Source organism: Setaria italica, chromosome I, assembly GCF_000263155.2.
Source record: "Setaria italica strain Yugu1 chromosome I, Setaria_italica_v2.0, whole genome shotgun sequence".
Lineage (NCBI taxonomy): Eukaryota > Viridiplantae > Streptophyta > Magnoliopsida > Poales > Poaceae > Setaria > Setaria italica.
Genome location: NC_028450.1, coordinates 2,251,342 through 2,268,001, shown reverse-complemented (window position 1 = coordinate 2,268,001; position 16,660 = coordinate 2,251,342). Strand labels below are relative to the sequence as shown.

The 16,660-nt window shown below is 46.2% G+C and overlaps 3 protein-coding genes across 8 annotated transcripts; all 3 read right to left on the bottom strand.

Moving 5' to 3' along the window:
• Positions 1 to 462: 462 nt before the first annotated feature.
• Positions 463 to 6,329, bottom strand: LOC105913895. 6 transcript variants are annotated; one of them, XR_002675598.1, is made up of 3 exons: positions 5,872 to 6,328; positions 3,486 to 4,867; positions 463 to 2,452 (listed from the first exon to the last, which is right to left on the bottom strand). XR_002675598.1 is itself a non-coding variant. In XM_022829892.1 (3 exons), exon 3 carries the CDS (start codon positions 1,478 to 1,480, stop codon positions 938 to 940), a length of 543 nt encoding a protein of 180 aa, XP_022685627.1. In that variant the 5' UTR covers positions 1,481 to 2,452; positions 4,800 to 4,867; positions 5,872 to 6,329; the 3' UTR covers positions 463 to 937. The 6 variants fall into 6 exon arrangements, 1 of the variants encoding a protein (XP_022685627.1); XR_002675603.1 differs by having other exon boundaries at positions 463 to 3,595; positions 4,800 to 4,884; positions 5,872 to 6,315; XR_002675599.1 differs by having other exon boundaries at positions 463 to 3,595; positions 4,800 to 4,867; positions 5,872 to 6,314.
• Positions 6,330 to 6,517: 188 nt separating this feature from the next.
• LOC101771664 lies at positions 6,518 to 7,338 on the bottom strand. Its single transcript, XM_004954555.2, has 2 exons — positions 7,267 to 7,338; positions 6,518 to 6,866 (listed from the first exon to the last, which is right to left on the bottom strand). Exons 1-2 carry the CDS (start codon positions 7,336 to 7,338, stop codon positions 6,549 to 6,551), a joined length of 390 nt encoding a protein of 129 aa, XP_004954612.1. The 3' UTR covers positions 6,518 to 6,548.
• A 1,864-nt stretch (positions 7,339 to 9,202) lies between these two features.
• LOC101766951 (aquaporin NIP1-1) lies at positions 9,203 to 11,930 on the bottom strand. The gene is made up of 4 exons (XM_004951311.3): positions 11,675 to 11,930; positions 10,686 to 11,108; positions 10,471 to 10,532; positions 9,203 to 9,804 (listed from the first exon to the last, which is right to left on the bottom strand). Exons 1-4 carry the CDS (start codon positions 11,798 to 11,800, stop codon positions 9,579 to 9,581), a joined length of 837 nt encoding a protein of 278 aa, XP_004951368.1. The 5' UTR covers positions 11,801 to 11,930; the 3' UTR covers positions 9,203 to 9,578.
• Positions 11,931 to 16,660: the final 4,730 nt, after the last annotated feature.

The window sequence follows — 16,660 nt, the reverse complement described above, 5'->3', positions numbered from 1 at the left end:
CTAGAAATCCACACGAATTCACATCTATATGAGAGAACTCTGTTTAGGACTTGTATTCTATGCGGTCTTGTAACGTTGTTCGTGACTATATAATGAAATACCCGGCGCCTTCTAGGGTGAAGCCGTTCCATTGTATATCACACCCAAAACAACCCCATATTAGCATTGCAGTTATGCAGTTGTAAACTCCAGAGAAACAGTCGCATGTTTGTACTTTATATATAAGCACACAATGCATGTTAATGGAAAGCAAACTAATAGGCGCAAACAAATACTCCCTCCGTTTCAAATTATAAGTCGTTTTGGATTTTTTAGATTCATAGATTTTGCTATGCACTTAGATGTACCTTATGTCTAAATCCAGAATAATATCTATGCATCTGGAAAAGTTAAAATGACCTATAATTTGGGACGGAGGGAGCTGATAATCCAATGTGGATCACCTACAGTAGAGGACAAGGCTGATAAAATTACATGTCAAATTAAACAGAGTCACTCAACCTATTGAGTAATGAGCTACATGATTGATACATGGACCACTCAACCTGTGTTTGCGGTCAACGTAACAGACGAGATATTGGTCAAGGTTGCAGGGCCTGGCATGGGGAACTACCTTGTGATTTTCTTCAAGGCCAAACTCGTGCGGCGGCTCAGCTTTCCTACTCTTGGGATGATAGATACTGAACTTCCGACTGAGCTGATAATGGTAGCCCAGGTACATCGCATCAGCAACAACGGAGGGGAATGTCCTGGTGGAGACGAGCATGCAGTGTGTCATGCCGATGAATGCCGCGTAGCGCCCAAGGCTCCTCACAGGTATGAGCGTCCTCCCAGCAATGTCCACCTCTGACACCTCAATGCGGCCAGTGACACCACCAACCGTGAATAGCTCCGTCTGATTGTTGGCTCCCCTGCCACCATGAGCATCCTCCCGTCATCACTCCCTGGTTGCTCGCTGGCGCTGGTTGACTATTTCCACCAGCTGAGGCAGTGGCCCCAGCTCCACCAGAAAGATGGACCCCTCCGGGGAGGCGACATAGCAGCGCCCTCCTTGGGACAGCAAGGAATGGATCAGAACCCTACCCATCATCGAGTGATGATACGCCTGGCCTTGGTTCACCAGCGTCCAGTGTGCATCACCGGGTTTGGCGAAGATGAAGTTGGATAGATTGTCCCTCAGGCAGAGCACGAGGGTGGGCGGGGAGGTGGATTCATCCAAGCCTGCACCGTTGATCGAGTGGCCGTCGACACCACTAGGATTATTCCGAAGAAACATGGCGAAGTGGTGCTCCCTCGTGGGCACTGTCGCTACGATGGAGGAGATGGCGGGGAACTCGGTGACGGCGTTGCTGAGAGGGTCCAGGAGGCAGATGGCTTTTGTGATCCTGTGGAAGAGGACGAGGAGGCCATCGACGGCGCACAGGTGGCAGTGGGTGGTGAGCGCCGGGAGGTTGACGCTGAGGGAGGCCGCGGTGGCCATGTTGAGGTGGTGAGCACCGAGCGCTCGGAAGATTCGGCGAGGAGGCGCCGCCGCCGTGCTGGTGTCATCAGCCCCTCAGATCCGTGGGTGCTTAATGAAATTCTGCCATGCGGTTAGTTGTGGAACAAGAGCTTCGTGGGAAGGTTGGTGGCGGCGGCGGAAGCAGGGAGGAGGGGGGAAGGAGGCGACGGGTTTAGGTTTTAGGTCTAGGATGGAGAAATTTGCGATTTCAGCATTGTCATTTGCAAATTAATAAAACCAGGTGGACGAATTTTCCATCCAAACAAACTTTTCATAAATCAAAGCAACTTGAAATTGGTGGAAATGATCAAGTAGTGGGCTTCGCTAGAATATCATCCCGTACTTCGCCAAAATGCTATTTATGAAACTGCTAATTCTTTTTTGTGGTTGTACATACAATTTTTGGACCTTCAGACATCATCTTCCTTTTTAATACGGACGTGGCTAAATTAGCCCGTCCGTACGGCCGGCCTTAATTAGGAAACCACCTAATGGAGGGACTTCCTTTTTTGGCATATTAGCCATTTTGGTTCCTCTACGCGGCCCGACAGCACCCACACAACACAGCATGCTGCGCAGCACTTCTGGCACCAAGAACTGTACATAGTTTCCAATTTAGTACTATATACCTATAAGGACAATAGTGCACACTGCACACGTATTATTGCTATCTTCTCTTGAGCCACTTTATAGCACATGATATTCATTCTACCAAGATGGAGGCAATTCACCAATGCCCCATTAAAGAAATCCGGTCACGTGCTCAACTTAATATACCTACCCTAAAATAAATTACTGAACAATACTTCAACTAACTAATAACGGTACTAACAGTACTTTGCACATTACAATCAACAATATGATACTGTGTATCCGCATTATATTACCAGCAAAAAAGATGTTCATAAACGATGTCTGCAAATTTGCTTCCCTTCCCGTCCACTTCATGACCTGCAATGCGTTGAAGAATAGCATGTCAGTAATCACAATGGAGCAAATCCATGTATTTTACTTAGTAAATTCCTGTCCATGTTCCATCAACAGAGGTACATATGCTTCTCAATTCAGCACCCCAAAACATACGCTTCTATTCTATATCATGTTAATAGAAAAGATTACTACGAGGATCCACAACACTTTCAAAACGTGAAGGACCCACGGATAATCTCAAATGATAATACTTTGCCGCTACTATGCTTACTAAGAAGGTTATGTCAACATTGGAACCAACTGCTGCTAAGAAATCTTACTTTGGCTACTAAAATAAAATGAAGAACAATAACATGCCAAATTAAAAATAATAATTTGCCCAACTAATAACAGTACTTTGCCTAACTAATAACAATACTTTGCCTATCTAAGTACAGCAATTTGCCTAACCTATTTTTTCCAAGTGCCTAGACCAAAAGGTAAACAAAAAGTAGTCACGGCTTGGCAAGGGTAAACCAACCATGAAACTCCTGTCCATATTTCCTAGAACCGTAACTTTGCCTAACAAAGTACATTGTTTTGCTTATCCATAACTATAAAATTGAATAATCGGAACCATATTATTGCCTACTGAACCATGTTGTTTTGGAAAATTGGGCTAGTTACACCAGCATAGCTCGATGACAAACATAGCAAAATGGTGGGCTTGTTACTCGCACCAAAACAATTTCACCAAGATCAAAACACACTAACAGAACTACTATGATTAGGTTCAGCTGTACATTATTGATAGATAGTGCTTTTCACAAATATTTGATGTGTATCAAGAAAGGCAAAATTAAAAAAAAAAATCCTCCATAAATCACATGACCCAAGAAAATGTAGGTTACCTACAAAATTTATACTAATTGCAGAATGAAAAATCGTGTAGAAACTATTAAGATATTGATATGTAAGAGGTGGTCCTATTGAAGAACATGATTATTTTCTAAAATGGAAAAACGTACTACTTTGGAAGCAAAATGTTCAATCCAGGGGGTATATAAATACATACTCTTTCGATGAATGAACAAAAAAACCAAAAAAGTGGCCAGGATTGAGATTCTACAGCCCTGTTTGGTTGCCACCAGAATATGCCTAGCCGCAGCTCCGGTCGCACCTAAGCTGCAGCAAACGAATCGTCAGCCAAGCTTTTGGCGTGCCACGACGCAAAAATGAACTGAGCTGCTGCTTGTTTTCTTCGGCATGCCTAAGCTACAACATGAAGCAAACATAGTACGGCATCCTGCTGCTGGGGCGTGGTGGCCTGCGATGCGGTGATGGCAATGCAAGAACTAAATAGACCTTACTTATAACCCAACCTAAATAGTAAAAGATGGCAGCCATGAACTGATAAAAAAAGGACATGCGATTGCTACTCATAAACCTCTACTCTTTAAATCCGACGAAACTGACTATTAACTTCCAGATTGAGAATATATGTCAGCTAGGAAAAAAAAACACAGTGGTAGGAATGTGAATAGGGTGCCGAAGGCAAAGGGCAAAGGCAACAAATATGGATTATAGATTCCAGGATGCATGCGATCAATTCGGTGAAGACAAAAATAAAGTTTCAGCTGAACTAGTGTTCTTTTATATCATCTCAGATATACTACCTCCGGTTCATTTTATTTGTCGTTTCCGACAAACAATTTGAACTGGCTGCAGGCCAAAATTCTTGTCCGCAGCATCAAATATAATGATCCGGAGGTAGTATTAGGTAATAGCTCAAACTTGGGCCAAAAAGCAGCGTGACAATCACAGCAAAGTCTAGATCAACAGATATACATCTCAAACCTGCAGATACATATCGAATCGAGGTTAACTGATCCTAGTAGATCACAGGACAAAAGCAGAACATGGAGAGTGAACGAACGATCCAACAAATACGATTTGGCCATTGACCAGGCTATTTATAGTAGAAACGAATTCAGGTTATGGTAACCCAATTAGGATGTGCAAAACTGAGGATCAAAACTGTACTGAAAACCTTTTCAAAAAAAAAACTGTACTGAAAGCGTGGTTTTCTAGCTAATATATGTGTTGCAAAATGCACCAAGAAAAAATTGAATCAACAAAAATGGTAGATCATCGTAACACAAAAAAATGCTGACAAGAATATGTAATTTTCTTATCCATTTGACACAAGTTACCTACAAAATTAAAAAAAAAAGTAAAATCATCCAAAATGCTAAGAAGGTAAAGTTACTCTGCAACCCATGGAATTCATTCATCAGTAACCAGTATCAAATAGTTGAAGGAAAAGAGTGTGTTTGGAACAAGTGGAAAAGAGAAATCCTAAAGAGAATTTAGTACATTGATAACTGACCTTTGGGAGAACAATTCGCCCAAGTTGGTTTACACTTTTGCAGAACCAAAGTGAACTCTTTTGCTGGCCTGCAATATGAAAGGAACTGACACACACATAAAGCTAAACTGTTAAGCTACAAACTCTTAACTTATACATTGTAGATTATTATGGAATAACTGCCAAAATTATAGATCATACAACAAAACTTGCTTATCCATGGTTGCTAAATTGGTATATTACACAGCTTGCAAGGCTTCATTGTAGGACCTAAATTGCTTAATTATATTATTATCCAATTATGGATCAGAAGTAAATGACCAATGGATTGAACTAATATGCGAGAAGTAATAATATAGAACAAAAACATGTACCCTTATTTCACATCATCAACTCTACTTGCTGGAGCCAGTGGTCTAATTATCCGACTCAATTTTGCAAAGCAAAAGGTTATAATAAGCAAGTTTCTGGAAACTCATAAACAACCACATATATAGCACAGCTTGCAATCTATGTAACACAAGCTAGTGCCCAATAGGCCTTGAGCTAATTAACACACAATCTAGATGTTCAAATGAATTGCAAACCACATGAATTAGAGAGGCAGGACAATTTGATTTTATATGCAACCATTTCTTACAGTAAACCACCGTAAACTGAAATCAGAAGAAATAGGGCAGCAAGACTTGAGCACACCTTCGATATTGACAAGACATGAGCAAAAAGCTAACCCTATTACTTAGGTTAGTTACAATGCTTACTAAACCAGTCCACCCTTTTCTATTAGTTTATCAACCATCTTATTAGTACAGAGCAATCCTCGCAAAAAAAAAATTAGTATAAAGCAAGCACAAATATGAGCACAAGTGTACTTGTTTGAGTAGAGGAATTACAAAGTGAACTACGGGTATACATTGACCTTGTTCTGCCATATATCCTACATCAAATTCCTAACCTCACTACACCTCAGACAATCAAATCAATTAAGCTTTGTAATCGAATCAGTACAACTCTCGCAATACCTCTTCAGTGGTACCGTGGGAGAGCTGAGCAAAAGGGATTAGAGTAGTAGAAAAGCTATGGGCTATCTGACCTAGAAAATGAATCAGCTGCGAACTAGGAGGCGGGGGATGGTGCTGTGAATCGAACTGCAGCCAGCAGCAGCCATCCCGACCCAAACCCTAGACTAAGCTTCGGGGGAGATGGCGGCTTGCCGTTGACCGCATGGGAAGAGCTGGGCATTGTAGAGGATGCTCCGCCCCTCCGCGCTGCACGGCCGCCGCTCGTCGCTCCGGTAGCATTTGTGGGCAGTGGTGGCTCGCCGTTGACCGCATGGAGGAGGCGGTGTAGCACTAGATCCTTAGCGACCTTGGGGCGTCGCGCCACGCCCGCCGCACCACACGTCGCCGGCGGCGACGGAGATGCTCTCCACCCGGCGCCATTCCCCAATGAGAGAGAGGGAGAGAGAGAGAGAGCGCTTCGGGAGATGACAGGCAAAGCGGAGAAGAAATGGGACCGTGTGTTAATTGTGTGGACCCCACTTGCGGATGAGACGAGAGGCAGCAATGCTCGGGAAGATTTAACTATTTGCGACTTTACGGACGACGCTTATTCGTTTGCTATTTTTACGAGAACTTCTACATATTTACCATCGTGAATCAAACGACGCTACAAAATTGCAACTTTTATCGACGTGTCACGCTACGTCTCGGGAAAAGATCAGCTTGCCCTTCCCTTATCCCCTCTATGTGTGGGACCCGCACGTCAGGTTCACTTCAACCTCCGGTGAATCCGCATGGTCGATGCCGCGGTGAATCCGTTCACGGTGAAGGCGGCGTTCATCCGGTACTGGAACCGGAAGGTGCGCAGCAACCGCCCGCACCCGGCCTTCTTCTTCGCCAAGCTCTCCCCGCTCTCGGCCCCCGACGCCGCCGCGTTCTCCACCCTCGCCTCCGCGGGGAAGCTGGCCTCCCGCATCCGCGACTTCTGCGCGGCGGCGTCGCTGCTCTGCCCCTCGACCCCCGCGGCATCCTGGTCGGCATCGTCCTCTTCCGGCGGTGGCGCCGGCTCCGCGGCGCCGTTCAAGAACTACGAGAACGGCAACTTCAGCAGCTACGGAAACAGCGGCGGCGGCGGCGCAGACCAGTTCGCGGTGTACTCGAGCGGGAAGAGCGGCCCCGTCGACTCGTTCAAGCGCTACGGCAAGGGCTCGCTGGGGTGGAACGACTCCTTCACCAACTACGAGGCGGGGGGCAACGTCGGGACGTCCAGCTTCAGCTCGTACACCACCGGCCCCCCGGTGGTGCCGGGGAGTTCGCTAGGTATGCCGGGCAGACCAACACGGTGGCGGTGACCTTCGCCACCTACGACACCGATGGCAACGGGCGCGCGCACGAGTTCACGGCGTAGCGCAGGACGCTAACTTAGGCGTGGAGAGCTTCACCAGCTACGGCAAGGCCGCGAACGCCGCCGGCGAGTCCTTCAAGACCAACGGCAACAGCTCCCGCCTCTTCGGGCGCTCGGCAGGAGGTCGAAGGTAAACGACGTACGGGTCCCACATCTCAGTGGAAGGAGAGAGGGGATAAAGGGAGGGCAAGCTGATCTTTTCTCGAGCCTCATCCGCGCTAGCGTGAGGACGTGGCGTGACACATCAACAAAAATATAGCAATTTTATATTACCGTTAAATTCACGATGATAAATACGTAGAAGCTTATGTAAAAATAGCAAAGGAAGAAGCGCTATGGGTAAAAATATAAATAGTTAAATCTCTTAATCCCGACTAATGGACAAGGATCGGACCGGCCGTTCCGGTGAACAAAACACGGCCGGCATTATTTTTTTTAATACAGTGACAGCTCTCTAAAAACAATGATGTAAGGATTTTATTCATTTCATGGTCAGCGTGCAGCGAACAGACCATTATGCCCCTACCTAGATTTGAACCAACAGATTTTCTTCCTTTCTTTTGTTTCTCTCACCACGCTCGCTCTCTCGCACAAGAACGACGCGCGGTTCGGCGGCCACTGCTCAACGCCATGTCGCACGGGGGCTCTGACGGCAGCCACCGGAGCCTCCTCATCTGGGTAAACAAAACGTGCAACGCCGAGGAAGGTTAATTCTACAGGAAAGTTTAAGCCATCCTCGTACCCCAGACAAGTTAGGACCACCTTGCATTTTACTCACATGTATATGTAACTATCCATTTGTCATCACCGGTGCTGTTAGGGTCTCAGAAAACTATCCTGCTTGGTTTGAGCAATTGCCTGTCATCATTTCAGTTGGTTTCATTGTTAGTGCTCTCTATTAACAACCCTGATCTCTTTGCTCACAGTTTCACAACAGACAAATGGTTGGTGCTATGATACTTAACAAACACAAAAGGTTGCTGTTTTATCTCTTCGCCGAGTAATATTGAAAATCGCATTGTTTTTTATTGCCAACTATCTGGAAAATATTTACAGTGTCTGGTGCCGAGTTCATGCTTTGGTGGTTCGACCTAGTTCAAGGGCTGTTTTGCCTACCTTAAGGTTAAGTTGTCAGGCTTAGTTTGCGGGGTGCCAAAAATCATTAATTTGTAGCACATAGTTTGTGGTGTGCCACAAATTTGTTTCTACCTTGAATGTAGCTCTCCTTTGTACAAACACATCCCCAACCCAGTGGCCAAGAATGACTTCAGTGGTGAAGATGCTTTGCGGTCTGATGGAGGTCAGACCTGATGGTGGCAAGTGAAGACTTGCGACTCAACATCTCCCACTGTATTCCAATGCGCTTATCTTGTAATAGGATCTTTGATGTTTAGAAAACAATTGGCCTAAAAGAATGTTTATAAAACAACAATCAATATGTTTAGAACACCAACAAATTGAATAACAATTTATCACAAACTTGTTGCTCAAACTCGTGTAACTCATTGAGGTCGGTCATGTTGTATCCTAATCGAAATCGTGTTGATTTGGCCGCACGATGTGGCAAATGATCAACTCATGAGTTTTGTCGCCGTTCTCTTTCTAGTTTGTAGATAGCAAATATAAACCTTGCTTTTGCAGGAATTGCAGAACACCCCACGGTTTTGCGTCGAAAAGATAACACAAGAGTTTTATTTCATACTACTGCAGTTCTTCAGAAAATAGATTTGGGATCGATTGATTGGCTAGCACAGTAACGCTAAAGAAAACAGGTGCAGTAATCACTTGAGCGGGTGAAGTCGTTATTTGCAGTATTGCACAGGACCTGAACCTGTTGCACAACTGCACCAGCCACATTTCTTTAGTTTTCTGAAGCAGATAATGTAAGTCAAGCAGGACACTGCAACATCTGCAGTCACAATTCTTGCAGATTCGGGCTTTGCTCCGTAGGTTCCAGAATCAGAATGTGAGGCCATTTGGTGATACTCAAAACAAACACAGCAGAACACAAACAAGAAAAAGAATAACAACACGAGCATGGGGATATATCCCACCAACATTGATTAACTGGGTTATGGAAACAGGCGTACATGGACACTGCCACATTCACGGGGTGACCAACTAAACTAGAGTTCGAAGCAAACCATAGTCCCGTGGTGCATCCATAACCATCTGATCAAACCCTTTTCATCCCCATCCACTCACACTGTCACACACACTCACAGAACAGAGATACAGCATATACTCTCACAGGTGAATATTAGATTACTGAAATACCCCCGGCACAGGTGAATAATAGGCCTGCCACATCAGCATGATTACTTGAGCACTCTGATCATCTCGCATCCATCGCACGGCTCGCGGTTAATTTAGCTGCTGCTGGTGGTGGAGTGATCAGGAGGAGGCGGAGTTCATCCTGTTCATGCTCTTGAGGAAGGAGGTGCTCTTGGTGATCTCGCGGAGGGGCTTGTTGGTGAAGCGGATCAGGTTGTAGGCCCACGCCCCCGCCACGGCCCCCACCACCGGGCCCACCACGTACACCCAGATGGACCGGTACTGCCCGCTCACCAGCGCCGGGCCCACGCTCCGGGCCGGGTTCATCGACGCGCCGGACACGGGCCTGGCCACAAGACAGACAGATGGGGTACATGCGTCATGAAAAGCTTTTCCTTGTTTTTTTCCCCCACTCTTGGAAGTCATTCAAGCAGAAAAATACAAATATAGTGTGAAGAAATTAGACCTTTCCAAAATTCAAAGTATTACTAGTAGCACACTAGAATTACTAGTACTAGTGAACAAAAAAAAGACACCTTACGCTATACTTTTCCACAGGTCAGTCAGGGCCGAAGCGCCACGATTCTATTGGGTTGGGCCGGTCAGTGTTCACAAAGAGAGCAGCAGTATTAAGTTCACATTAATGGCTGCGCACCGGTCATCACCAACCACACTCAAAGCTGCTCCTGCTAGGACGCCATGACTCTCCTCACATGACGGTCTTTATGGCTCCATTAAACCCTGCTACCGACAGCGACACCCACAACAAATCCCTTTTTCTCTTTTTGTTTCTTTTCTTTGACTTGGGAAAAAGAACACACTACTACTGCTATGAGGTTGCAATTTTGTGTGCAGTGTGAAAAGTTAAAAAGTCTAGAACTTCAAAGTTATTCTCAGTGACAAGTGAGCTGATGTCATTCTAGTTCATGCAAAATTCCAACTACAGATTAGTAATTAATTAACTCGTAGTAAATATTTTGAGCTGCTGTCATGGAAGTGAGCGAGTATTTACCCGGCAATGAGCACGTTGAGCAGGATGGTTGCGCCCACGGCCAGCCCTGCCAGCTCCCCGATCTGCATGCACATCACAAACAGGCGCTTCATCAGATTTTTTAATAATTCAGGAGGTTAGTTACTGAGTCAATTGCTTTATCTAGGAGTTAATTTGTTTCGTAATTTATTTACGGCGAATGCAAAACAAAACAGAAAACGAGAAAGAAAACTTACGGCTCTGTTGTCGGTGGCGACGCCGGAGATGACGAACATGAGGTAGAAGGTGGTGATGATCTCGAGGACGAGCGACTGCACGTCGGATCCCGTCGGGAGCGTCCCGGGGAAGTGCTCGTGGCGGCCGCCGAACATGAGCCGGAGCGTGCCGGAGGCGAGCGTGGCGCCGAGCATCTGCGCCAGCACGTACGCGGGGAGCTGCCGCCACGGGAAGCGGCCGCAGGTGGCGAAGGCGAAGGTGACGGCGGGGTTGAAGTGGGCGCCGGAGATGTGGCCGACGGCGTACACCATCACCATGACGGCGAGCCCCCACACGATGGCCACGCCCGGGAACGTGATCTGCCCGTTCCTGCTCGCGTTGATCGTCACCGCGCCGCACCCCGCGAAGATGAGGAAGTAGGTGCCGAAGATCTCCGCGATGATCTGCACGGATAGTGCTAATTAATTTGGTTTACTAATTCATTCAGGAATCAGGATAATTAACAACCATGGGCACTAGCAATCTAGCATCATTATCGCCCTAAATCTTTGTGTTTGACGTGATGTGACTATGTTCACTACTACTATTGTTCATGGCATTTCGTGACTTCATTTTGTTTTTGTCCTCACTCTAGATGCGGACAGGGCAGGGATTGGGTGGGAGCTAGCTAACATCTGGGTGTGACATGACATGCTACTAAACTCTTTTTAAGGATGTGCCAGTTTTGCACGCCATGCACACTCCAGCCTAACTGCATGCAACGCCCCTGAATCAGGGGCACTTAGTTGGCATGCTACGAATGGTCGTCGGATCTACAAGAAACAAAACCCTGACTTGATAAATCTGAGCATCACAATGCAGGGCAACAAGGACGACCATGGAACTTGCGATCGATGTCGGAGACGAAACATCTTTTTTGCCGAGGTATGGACGGGGGTAAAAGGAGGAAGACGACGAAGAAGAAGAAGAACAGGAGGCCAGGGCAAGAACCGAGTCCTGTTGACCTCACCTTCTGGATGAAGGGGACGGAGAGGGCGGCGCAGCCCTGGTCGGTGGCGAACTCCTCCTTCCTCCCCTCCTCCATGGCCCTCTGGTCGCGAGCTCCGTTCGTGGAGTTGTCGCCGCCTCCGGCCATCTCTCTCTCTCTATCCTTGCTGTGCTTGTACGCTGTACCCGCACGGATTCAGATGGGCGCAGGAGGAGCAGAGCACGGCGGAGTGAACAGATGAGGCAGAGAGAGCAGCGTGCGATGGTGTTTGGCCGATGACCCGGGCGCCTATTTATTGGCGCCAAGCCCAGCCCGCTCCTCCTCCTCCTCTTGCCCCCCATCCCCGCTCGTCGCTATCGCTTTCCATGCCGTTTCGATTGACTCGGCCTCCTGGTTGGTGGGGGCGTCTTGCTTTTTTTTACTTTTTTTTTAACTGTGATGAGGGAGGTAATTAGAGCTAATTATCCAGAGATTACCGTGCAGAGTTTAATGCTTGCGGTGGGAAAAAGTAATCTGGATCAAGAGGCGCGACCCGAGGGCTGAAATGACGAACTGAATACCTACTAGAGGGGAAGAAAAACAATTTTGTTTTTGCGTAACAAAACATAGCCTTATCTCAGAAGCACTCCTGTTTTGTCGGTAAATCTTATCTCACAAATAAAAGCCTGGCAGCTCCAGATTTACTCTGTTCCAGTACTCTGTTCAAGTATTTTTTTAAAAAAATAAATATTGTATATTCTTTCGCCTCAAATATCTTTTGTATGACAATTGTAACCTGTAGCACTAATCATCTTTCAGATTACTGCTTATATAGTCCCTGCATCCTCAAATAATTTGACAATATCAATAACTTTAAAAATATTAATTTAGAAACATGATGATCAATTAATCATATGAGTAGATCTAGGGCTCCGAAGAACTGCTTTCTTAATATAGCAAGTTTATTGGATTTATTTGCGAATACACCAGAGAAAAATACAATGCTAGCTATGTTTACCAAAGCTCGTGTCATGTCCAAGTATTTCTGACAGAAGGGACTGTTGAAAGTTGGAAGGGATTCGAAGAATGAATACGAGGAATGAATGGTGTGGTTACATATTTATAAAGGGGAAAGTTTGGGCATCATATCTCTTGTCCACTACAATTATCTCTAATATTAATTGATCATTAATAAATATTTCACAACACTCTCCCTTAATCAATTAGCTCCTTATAAGTTTCATGTAATCCTTGATCAATCATCTTTGATCACGAATATGATTTAGCTTTAGAGGGCCAAACAAATCCAGTAACATAAATCTCATTGTCATCATCGTTCGAGCTATCGGAATCATATTCAATAGCATGCATGTTAGACCGACGAGACTTGAAGCTATCTTTTTCCTTAGCAATCCTAAGTTCCATTGTCGAAGCCTTCATGAGTACTTGTGCAATGGTATGAAGCTCAAAACCCACTAGCCGATCCCTAATAGACGATTTTAAACCCTTAAGAGTAAGATTGGCCAAATTATCATCAGAAAGTGACAAATTAAAACATCGGTTTTTTGTTTCTTTGAACCGTTTTATGTAATCAGAAACAGATTCCTCTTTGCCTTGCCTAACCGATGTTAAATATGTCAATTTTAATTGGAAATTCCCGATGTAAAAGTGATCATGAAATTTTTGCTCTAATTGATCCCATGAATCAATAAAGCCGGGAACCAAAGAAAAATACCAAGCGAAAGTGGTTCAAGTTAATGGCAAAGAAAACAAATGAACTCTCAAAGCATTATAGTAACCAGCTTTGCCTAGTTGAGCAAGATATTGACTAATATGCTCCCAAGTAATTTGATTATCTTTGCCATTGAATTTAACAAAATCGAGCATGCGCCAACCGACAGGATAGGGACATAGTCGAAATCAGCATGGTATGACTTTTGATACAACTTTGAATTGCCTACATCCATGCCAAACTTGTCCTGAATCATAGCCAAAATTTCCTCTTTAAATTTTCTAACCTTACTATAAGGATTTGGCTCTTGTAGCGTTGGGGTTGATGTATTCGCAACATTCGCATGTGGTGGATTGCCATTATGAATGCGATGCAAATCAGAAAACACGTCGCCCTAGAAGCAATGATGGTGTTAGGGATTGGGGGTGACGTGTATGCTATTGTGCTAACCGAGGGTGTATTCACTCCAAGCTCGTTAGTACAGTTAGGAACAACCAAACCAGGCACAACAGCAAGCGGCACAGGCGATTCAGGGACAATCGCTAACTGGTCGGCCTGAGAGGCCTGACCAGTCAGACTGCCTGCTTGAACCAGTCTAACCGCTTCAGCCGTGTTCGGCTTTGGCGGTTAGGCCAGGGGCGGCGTCGGTCTTGCGTAAAAGTTCAACGACATGCCATACTTAGGGTTCTCGGGAGTGACCCCTATATTTGCCGATGGATTTGCATGTACAACCCCACGCGAATCAACTTGAGAGGAATCATTTTTATTAGATCCAATAGATTTACCTTCTACAAGTTAGTCTAAGCGATCTATCCAAGAAGAGCAATCTGATTTTGAACTTGAAAAGTCCTTTTGAACTCTTTGTTGATAGCAGATTGATCGGGGGAAGTTACTTACATTGTGCACTTCCTCGATCATGTTATCCTCCATCTTGATCGCGGGCATCTCGAAGTCTTGCGCTCTTGTCTCCTTGCCCTTACGATCTTTCTTGACGCCCACTAGATATTGCATCTTGACGTATTCTTGGAGCGCCGCGATGTTCCGCTCCTCCTCCTTGCTGAGATCCTCCACGGAAGCCGTGATGATGTTGTCCTTGTCAAACTTCGTGTTAGATCCCATCTTGCTAGAGTTTTCTGGAATGGTCGTAAAAACCAGATCTTTCCTCCCCAGCGGAGTCGCCGAAATGTGTTGGCGCTTTTTCTGGCCAACACACAAGTGCGCTAGTTCGCATGTAGATCAGAAGATCACCTCCGGTCAGGTCGGTCCTCGCAGGAGCACCATGAAAGCCTACATTCACCACCTCGGGAGGGATCCCGTCGGAGATGGCGAGCCTAGGGTTGCTCTGAGATCGGTCAGGCCACTCAAAACGTCCTCAAACGCCGTCGGGACGCAGGAGGAAAGTAAGGGGGTTGGAAAAGCTAGGGTTTGGAGATAAAAAGATAGATAAAACGTTTGTCAATTGGGTGATGATCCTCAATCGGCCAGGACCCTTTATATTGGGTGGGAGGTCTTTTCCCGTAAGGAAGTCCCATTCCAACTCCAATTCGGCCACGACTCCAAGATTCGTCTCGAACTCGGGGTGACCAGTCTGACCGCGCCAGCGACCGCGCCGACCGCACCAGCGAATGCGCCAGCGACTACCCCGACCTCACCAGCAACCGTGCCGACCGCGCTAGCGACCGACCGCGACCGCCCCGACCGCGCTAGCGATCACATCGACCGCGCCAACAAATGCCCCGACCACGCCGAGTCCTCCGACCGCCCAAGTCCGGTTCCAGCCTGGTAAGCATTGCTGGCACTTTTGGGCTCCAACAAACGTGTTGAAAGTTGAAAGGGACTAAATCTGATAATTCTCTTCATTGATTGAATGAATGGTGTGGTTACATATTTATACAAGGGGAAAGGACATGCTCAAAGGGCATCATGTCTCTTGAGAGTTCGTTTTTTTATCAAAGGTCCACACCCTTTCATGAAAGATCCTCTACAATTATCTCTAATATTAATTGATCACTAATAAATGTTTCAAAAAAGGACCAGGGTGCAGCATTTCTACACGATTTGTCGATTTCAGATCATCTGGGCATCAATGATCTCAAAATGATCTTAAAAAAAAGAAGCAGCATATGCCTCTAAGCACAGCATAGTAGTATCACTTCTACACGATGCCACCTGGATGCCCCAAATCACAATCATACATCTAAAAGCACAGTGTATCACTAGTGAACTGCCAACTGGATCCAAGAACACATATATGGCGTACGAGAAGGTCGGATGATGCCTCCCATAATCACCCACGCACCCGTCTTTAATTTCGGCGATTCAATTGCTAATCGGACAGTTGAGACAGCTAGGAAAAAGGCGATCGAGATCGTACGGCTGAGAGAACACAAGCAGCAGCCAACAACACCATGCGTGATCCAATCATCTCCGAGCGGAGCGGAAGCGATCGAAGTACGGCGGCGGCCACGGCTCAACAAATCGCGATCGCTAACTTAAGGTTGCAATAATAAGACCCATCGACGGCCGCCGGCCGGCTCTTCAATTCTTTTTAGCGTCGTCACTTGGCGGGACGAAGAGAGGTGCACGAGCAGCGAGCCAGCAGGAACGTACGCTTTATTGCGCGCCAACGAACGGAAGTGGCCGGCTTTAATTGGTTCAGACGGGGCTCGATCGTTTCAGAATTTTGCGTGTTCACCGTTAGGCGGTGAAGGAGAGAGAGCAAAAGGGAGGAAACAACATACAATTAAGCGTGCAAGAGCAGCAGCAACATGCGATGGATGCGATGCGACCGTCCCAAGATGAAGGCCGGGTGAGTTACATTAGAGAAAAAATGATTAAAACCAAGGCTGTGTCCTACGTGGTCGTGGGAATTGAAGGCGCTAATGGAGTACTAGTAGACACCCGCAATTAGCACAAGTGATCATCTAGTCGTCGATCACGTTTTGTTTTGCCTCGTTCTCTGCTGTACTGACCCTTCCTGAAGCGTCACCGACCGAGCAAAGGGGTCACGGCCGGGATGAAGGGTCAGGAATAACTTGGTGAAGAGAAGTGCCACGAGATTGCCGTCCCCCATTGCTCGGTGAAGGCCAAAATTAAAGCGCGCGATCCCTTTGGTTTTGCACGCGGCATGCAGCCATCGGAGGAACGTATGACACGTGCGATTAGATTATTGGGTAGAGTCGTCGTCAAACCATAGTTTCACGTCTCGATCATCGCACCGCACACTCCTACTAGGCTATACTAGCTTAGCTAGCAACCGATGGCAACACAACAAGCAGAGCAAGCTCGCGGACGTG

Excerpts from the sequence above, each read along its gene's own strand:
- LOC101771664 (XM_004954555.2), bottom strand. The coding sequence starts at position 7,338 with ATGTGGGACCCGTACGTCGTTTACCTTCGACCTCCTGCCGAGCGCCCG. Across the intron at positions 6,867-7,266 it reads GGCGGGAGCTGTTGCCGTTG|TTCTTGAACGGCGCCGCGGA; the intron begins GTCTTGAAGGAC and ends CCGTTCTCGTAG.
- LOC101766951 (XM_004951311.3), bottom strand. The coding sequence starts at position 11,800 with ATGGCCGGAGGCGGCGACAACTCCACGAACGGAGCTCGCGACCAGAGG. Across the intron at positions 10,533-10,685 it reads TCGCCACCGACAACAGAGCC|ATCGGGGAGCTGGCAGGGCT; the intron begins GTAAGTTTTCTT and ends ATGTGCATGCAG. Across the intron at positions 9,805-10,470 it reads CTCAACGTGCTCATTGCCGG|GCCCGTGTCCGGCGCGTCGA; the intron begins GTAAATACTCGC and ends TCTTGTGGCCAG.
- LOC105913895 (XM_022829892.1), bottom strand. The coding sequence starts at position 1,480 with ATGGCCACCGCGGCCTCCCTCAGCGTCAACCTCCCGGCGCTCACCACC.